Consider the following 7,162-nt stretch of genomic DNA (forward strand, 5'->3'; position numbering starts at 1 on the left):
GAGATGTTTGTGCACCCTATTGCCCGAGGCATTTGCGAGTGTCGGGCACGAAAAGCTATGACGCCCAAGGGCCTATCATCTCTTCTAGCCAGAAGACCTGCGGAGGAGGGCTTCTATTTTTGACAGAGCCGCTTAGTCTTGGCACCGACCATCTTGATACGCATGACGGCGTCGCAGTTCTGAATGAGCAGGGCACTCTTCGTTCTCTGTTGTCATCCTCCACATTCCCTTGGGAGAGGTTCCTTGAACTCGACTCCTATGGAGTCCAGTATTTGAACCTCTTGGCGCGCGGTGGAGATTTCATTCATTACGCTCTCCCTCCCGCCTTCTTTTTTCACTCGTTCGTTCGTGTGACTTTCCTGGGTTCTTGTCTTGTTTCTCTACTTCAGCTGTGCTGTTCGCTTCTTCGACTCCTTGACGGACCGCCTTTCTTTCCACATAGCCTAATAATCCATCCCCGGAGAATTTGATACTCCCAACGGCTGCGCCGACAACATATTTGCCCCCTTCTGTCTAGTCCCCCCTCGGAAACCATGCAGATCACCAACGCCTTCATGACCCTGGCCCTCATCGCCATGGGTGTCAACGCCGCCCCCGCACCCTTGAACATCAACCTGGGTGCCTACTCGCCTGCCTTGGTAGTCGGTGATGGTGCGCTCACGTTCTCAGGTGGCGCAGAAGGTGGTGCCGGAGGCGGCGCTGGTGAGGGTGGCGGAAAGGGTAAGGGAGGTGGCAAGGAGGGTGGCGCCGCTGGCGGTGAGGGAGCAGCAGCCGCTGCCGCCGCCGCCGCTGGTGTCGGAGGTCCTCAGGGCATTATTGCCGGCCGCGATACCAAGGTGGAAAAGCGACAGCTCGGCGGTTTTGACCGTGCCCTCACCTTCGCTGAGGCCGCTCTTACGAAGGGTCCCAAGGTGCAACTCGGCAACGGTGAGGGTGGTGCCGGTGTCGGTATGATCGTTGAGCCGGGTGCTGTCGGAAAGTCAACTGGCAAGGCAAAGGCCTAGTCGAAGTGCCTTTCACTCTTTTAATTTTGCGCTGAAAAAAGTCGTTGCATAATGTTTCTAAAAACAAACATTGAAGTACAAGTAAGTTGTCGACTTCACCTTACCGCAGCCATGAGACAACGCAACGGACATTAGACTAACCCGGCAATTCCAGATGCTACCAATGATACTCTGTCAGAGAAGCTTGGAGTTCGCTCGCCTGGCCCCAATGATCGAACGCAATTCTTGTTAGTCTTTGGTCATTTTCCTTCGCGGACTTTCTGGTCGCTCCGCGCCGCGCAACGCCGCTTCCCGGCACAATATACACGGCATGCTGTAATTTCGTTCAGGCACTTATTCTTCTTTGGGGGCATCATAATATCAGGCGGGCGTTCTTTGGGGGTTAGAGGGATAATGACGATTTGGGTTCGCGGGTGCAAAGGATCGATCGAGCACGATCAAGGACGTGACGACACCTGGAAATAGTAGCGATGAGGCCGGCATCGCGTCGCCCGTTAAGGTAGCAAATTGACTTCTTCAAAAGACCAAAATTCTGTCGGATGCCACGAAGGCCAGTTCTGTAATTAAGGCAGGCCAGTGATAGATTCCATGACTTCCTACATGGGAGTATCCTGGTCTCTCTGTGTTGTCGGTCTGAGGTTACGTTGGGGGCCATGTTCGCACATGCGAAAGAAGACTGCCAACTAAGAAGTTGTTGTGCTTGATATACGTATGTCTCACCCTTGGTGAATAAGACGAGCAATCAGACATGGAGCTCACATCCACGGAACCATCAAGGCGGGCCGCGCCCCGTACGGGTGCGGATGTGTTTACGATGCCTTACTGCGCGGTACTTGCTGGTGGCTGTTTGAAACACCACCATATTGGTCCGGTTGCCTCCCAATGCAATGCACCTCAGCCCGACCAAACCGTCCCATTGGTGGATCTGGTCATCATCAATCAGATTCCAGTTTTTATCGCAACAGGACAACTAACAGGACATCATGTGGGCACACCTGCAGGCTTATGACACCACGCTGTCGGTCTCCCGTTGGCCAACACGAATGGTTTGCAGCCTGCCTTGCAGCTCTTCGGATGGGTCAGGCGCAGCCGCACGACATAGTACTTCGGTTAGAAGGGGAGATTGGTGTCATAACAAGGTTAGTCGCGTTCTTGAACAGTCTGTGATCGAGTGCGATTCGAGGGTTGAGGGGGTGTCGCGTTGCAACAGCACTTGAGGAGCACGCTCATGGGGAGGCCTGCATTTATTTTTTTGCCTTATGCTCGTTGATAGAGTATGTGTTGGTTGTTCCTTGGCATTCAAGAGGCAGGCGAAGTAGGAGTTGTAAGATTGGCACACATGTCGGTCTCTTGGCCACAGCCTGCTTCAATCCTTGTTTCAATAAGAGTAAGCCGTTTTGCACTTTTCTTTTTGGGGCTTCTAGAAAGGTTTCTCATTCATGTCATCAAGTCTTACTTCAGCTTTTCATCGGATATCTTTGGCTTTTCTTTTCGGTTCCTGGATTTGCAAAGAGGGCAGAAGTCGTACACAGCCCGATGCGACCAGTCTCGTCAGCATGCATATTTTTCTTCCTCCGGTTTCGCTGCAGCCCAGTGGCGGCCTCCTCGATCTTTCTGCCCGACAGGATGATTCGGGAGTTCATGTAATTACACAAACTATTCGACGTCCCACCACCACGTTCGTTACATACGTTACACTAGGCCCTGGGGAACCCACTCCGATTCCCGGCAATGACACTCCGGAACCACCACCGGCGGTGACACCAGCGGTCGCTGCCCCGCCTCCAAGTAGGGGTAGCGGCTCATTATCAAGCGTTCAGATTGGCGCAATTCTGGGCGGAGTCGTTGCCTTTGTAGCCATCGGCCTCATCGCCTGGTACTGCATGATGGTGAACAATGAGAGACGACGGTACTATTACGACATGTACGACTATGACGATTCGACAACAACAAGTCAATACACGGCATCCCCTATCAAATCACCACCGAGACCCTTCTTTAGACCTCCCGTTAGACCCCCTAGCCGTCGGTCTTCGGCGAGGTACTCCCAACCACCACCACCACCGCCTCAACCAGCCCCGCCAGGCTATAAAATCAACCAACACCCTCCATGGAACCTAAAATTCAACGGACCAACTCGGACGCAACGGCCTCATAGTAATCCAAAATTGCGGACTGCGCAACCTCTTAAGCGTCCGTCAATGAATGGTCCTCGTCGAGTTGAGAGGCCGCAGCAATATGGATGGAACGAGTCCCGATGGACCTGGAATGGGTGATCCTGATAGCTGCCTTTGAAGGCCTATTTGCTCCCCCCAGCAAGTCTAACTCAGACATGACGCAAAACTCTATTATGGGTAAAAAACCTTCCGGGTATGTTGTTGAAAGGAGAGAAGGTTGTCCTACGATACTTAAGGGAAAGTGTGTTCTGGTTCCTTCGAAGAGCTGAAGTTGCAAAAAGAAAGCAACTAGGACAAGATTTGCGACATGCCCAGCCTTTTTATTTTCTTCCCAAGTTTGTTGACTGATACCCAATTACCACACCATACTTTTTCTATGTTGTACGAGACTATGCAGAGAGCCAAATCAAGACATGCTTGACATAGAGTCTTGCAATTGTCTGCTGATTCAATTGTTTATTGAAAAAAGCTGAAGTGTTTGAAACTATCGATTCTGCGAAATGAAGCCTCGCTTAAAAAAATCATTGCTGTTTTTGATACTAGTTACTTTCTTGAATTGTTCACACAGCATCTAATGGTTTTCTTCCGGTAACAAACGCCCTAATATTTTGTCAGCTTCAGTGCGGAAAGGTAAGTAGACATGAACATAAAACATACGTGTAGGTGTACAGGTGAATCTTGTCAGATTTCAGCTCTTGCCTCACCAAAGCTAAGAGCACCTGTACGTCTTCGTTCTTCCAGTTCCCGGCTCGAGTAAACAAGGCTAAAGTGTAAGCTTCCAGTGCCATCTCCAGGAACTGCACTCTGAACCATCGCCCAATCTCTTTCAGTTCTCGGCCTTTCGGCCAAGTTCCCATCGGCACAACCTTTTGTATCAGATTGACTCGCTCAAACCCCTCAGCCGTGAGCATCTCGGGAAGGGCTGGTACAATATCGAATCCCAACGGAGCGCTCAATCTTCTGAACTCACTGAGCCATTTCCACGTCGCCGTGTCCTCCTTCAGCGTGTCATCGTCGCAAAAGAAGTTTGCTCTGCCCTCTGATATCTCAACCTTACCGCCGGGCTTGCAGTGCTGATAACATTGCTTTAGAAGTGCTGGCCAATCTTTCACGGCACCAGCAAGGGTACGGCCGTGGATGAAGTCGAAATGGTTTTTCGGAAAGGTCCAATCCAATGTGGCGTCGTCGATCTCGAAACGGACATTTGGCGGAACCCTGTCATGAGATTGAGCAGTCGGTCTATGCTGGGTTATAAGGTGCATGAGAAACTAGACGTACCATGTAGGTTGGATAGGACTCAAATCGGTACCAATAACCTCAGCTGTCGGGAACAGGTCTCCAATTTCAATGGCCTTAAAAATTTACGTCAGAACTCATCAAGGGATCGTGCTAAGTGATGGGAACAATTCTGTACCCAAATTCCGGTTCCTGTTCCAATATCCAGTATCGTCTGAGGATTATCCAGATGCGTCGCACACAGCTCCCCCTTCAGAGTTAACAAAAACACATGATGGGTCATGTCAAGACGTTCTTGCTCTGTCTCATCATTCGGTAGGAGATATTGCCCTGCACGGTACGCGTGGTAACGACGTCCGTTTTCATATTCATAAGCATATATCGATGATGTAGCGCTTGCCGTGTCTGACACATCACTGGAATAATTCGAGGCTGTATCGCTGCCAACATCGGGCTGCAGAACGAGGCTAGTCAGCCTATTGACATACCACCATGTCAGGCGAAAGAAGAAAGTCATACGTCAGCTTCCACCTGGGGATGTCCCCCTTCTGCTTCTCCTGCAGCAGATAGTTCGTGCTCTGATGCAGGTCCCCGTTGGGAGCGGGCCGAGGCATTAGATTTGTGAGACTTGACCGACTTGGGGGAGCCCCCAGCATCAGTGGTGCGTGAGGTTTCGTTTGTAGATGCCATGATCAACGGGCACAGATGCAAGAATGTCACTATTCAGTATTCAGAGGTGGTCCTGTTCTGCTCAATCGGGAGCTGCCGATCTTGACGGACGAAGTGACACCCTATACCGTCGAGTATGCACACAGTTGCGGTACCTAATGCACTGGAATTCCGGAAGTAGGCCGCATAGAAACTAATCCAAAATGTTTGACGATAAAAAGCCGCAGTGATTGACCTTGCTAAACTGCGAAGTACTAGGCACAACAGGTCGTACCAGACAGGTCGCAGAAGCAGGAAGCTATGGGTCTAAAAATAACAGTAAAATGTCGATACGAAAAAATCTGCAAATATATGCGGACGAAGCGCCTTGGTATAAGAAATGAAGACGCTGGTTGAACCCCAGTATTGGTGGGATTCGGGTTCAGCTTCATGTACGGAATCCTACCCGGCATGCCAGCTGACGGGCAGTCAAACAGGGCAGACGTAATGAGCAAGGTTGCTAGGGGTTTTTCCCCGCTCCAAGTAGATCTACACTTGTGTCTTACGAGGCGTAAAATTCTAGCCCTGGCCTGTCGTCCCAAAGCTTCAACTCGGATCCAGAACTAGGTTTAGTTCCCATGCAAGACTACAAATATTGGCAGATTCTAATGTCACAAACCTATCGGGTGCTTTGCAGCTAAAATCATGCGTGCTGCAGCTGGAAGGGCAACATGGGGTGAAAATGAGAAGTAGCTCAACGCGGCTGAATGATCGTATCTGTGTTACAATTGAAAGGGGATTTATAAGTTCACTGAGTATCCTTCAACATCGGTGTATATTAAATTGAAAGTTATCGTCTTGAATTTCAAACCGCTTTTCAATCCATCAGAGTTTGAATCCTGGTAACATCTACACTATGGCGCCCCCTTCGCCCATGTTGGCCAGGATTATGACGCTTGGCGCAGCACTTTACTACCCTCTTATCGCTCACGCTGTAGTAGCACCTCGCTGCAATGCCGACAACTGCGCGCGAGCCATAACCGGCAGTCGCCGCGGTGAAGCTTTTATTGCCAGCGCAAGCTCCGACTGCAGTGACTATCTTGCTACGACTTTAGTAGTTGATACCGTGTATGACTCCCCGAGGTCCATAACGCTTTGCTGTCAGATTACCAACGATCAGTAATTCTCTAGTACCATTACAGTGGGTGAGCAGCCTCAAACCACCGTCCCTCCAGCGCCCAAGTCAGTCCCCGCATATGCGTCGCCCTGCGCCAAAGAGGGTCAGTACGAGAGTGCCTGTTCGTGCTTTGGCGTTACGGGCACCACGGTTACAGTTACTTCTGTTAGTTGATATTCTCAAGCCGAGTAAGATCCAAGACTAATAATAATAGACTATCGTTGTTGTGGCTTCTCCCACCCCCGAGACATGTGTTCCTGGTAACTGCGACGTCGGATTCCCAACATGCGGTTCTAGTAACGTCTGCGGCTGCTCCTTGACTACTGAAGGAGATGCTGTATGTACCAATGGTAGAAGGCCTTGCCCATCACTTCCCGACTGCGACACCACTGTCGACTGTAGTGAAGGATTTGTCTGTGTCGTGGGAACCTGTTGCGGTCGTAACGTTTGTTCGTCCGTCACAGACGTATGCAGTGTTGTATCTGCAGAGACTTTGTTTACGCATGAGGAAAGACTTGATGTGGCGACACCTTTTAGTCGTGGAATCAGCGACAGCCCTGGTAACGAGTCTTGAATGGGTCGAGATTGATGGCAGATACAGGAGCACTAGCGATATAGGGAAAACCAAAACTAGTCCACAGTTACTCGAAGAATCTAAGTTTCTTCCGATGATATCTTCTCTCTTCAATATGGATTCTTGCTTTGAAGGTTCGATTTGGCAAGAATCGAGTCGATTGTGGTGCCCACTTCGTCATCGAAGTATTGTGACTTGAATCCTTTACTCTCATCGGGCTAGTGAGATAATTTGGGTGTGGTATGGCCGGCAAACTGAGGTAGGTTCGCCATGTGGCATGAAGGAAAATGGTAGATCGTGGTGCACAAGATGTCAGATTTTGACAACCTAGAAGTGTTTGGGCAGT

The 7,162-nt window shown here is 50.2% G+C and overlaps 3 protein-coding genes across 3 annotated transcripts; 2 read left to right on the forward strand and 1 right to left on the reverse strand.

Moving 5' to 3' along the window:
* Positions 1-533: 533 nt before the first annotated feature.
* On the forward strand, positions 534-1,004 carry CTRU02_213311 (uncharacterized protein; the record flags this gene model as incomplete). The annotated part of the gene is made up of 1 exon (XM_036730927.1): positions 534-1,004. The coding sequence occupies one exon, from the start codon at positions 534-536 to the stop codon at positions 1,002-1,004; it is 471 nt and encodes a 156-aa protein (XP_036577457.1).
* Positions 1,005-2,560: 1,556 nt separating this feature from the next.
* Positions 2,561-3,280, forward strand: CTRU02_213312 (uncharacterized protein; the record flags this gene model as incomplete). The annotated part of the gene is made up of 1 exon (XM_036730929.1): positions 2,561-3,280. The coding sequence occupies one exon, from the start codon at positions 2,561-2,563 to the stop codon at positions 3,278-3,280; it is 720 nt and encodes a 239-aa protein (XP_036577458.1).
* Positions 3,281-3,798: 518 nt separating this feature from the next.
* Positions 3,799-5,107, reverse strand: CTRU02_213313 (Phosphoethanolamine N-methyltransferase 1-like protein 2; the record flags this gene model as incomplete). Its single annotated transcript, XM_036730928.2, has 4 exons — positions 3,799-4,396; positions 4,460-4,533; positions 4,596-4,916; positions 4,937-5,107. 4 exons carry the CDS (start codon positions 5,105-5,107, stop codon positions 3,799-3,801), a joined length of 1,164 nt encoding a protein of 387 aa, XP_036577459.2.
* Between the last annotated feature and the right edge of the window lie 2,055 nt (positions 5,108-7,162).

The sequence above is a fragment of the Colletotrichum truncatum genome (assembly GCF_014235925.2).
Source record: "Colletotrichum truncatum strain CMES1059 chromosome Unknown Contig_0009, whole genome shotgun sequence".
Taxonomy (NCBI): Eukaryota; Fungi; Ascomycota; class Sordariomycetes; order Glomerellales; family Glomerellaceae; genus Colletotrichum; species Colletotrichum truncatum.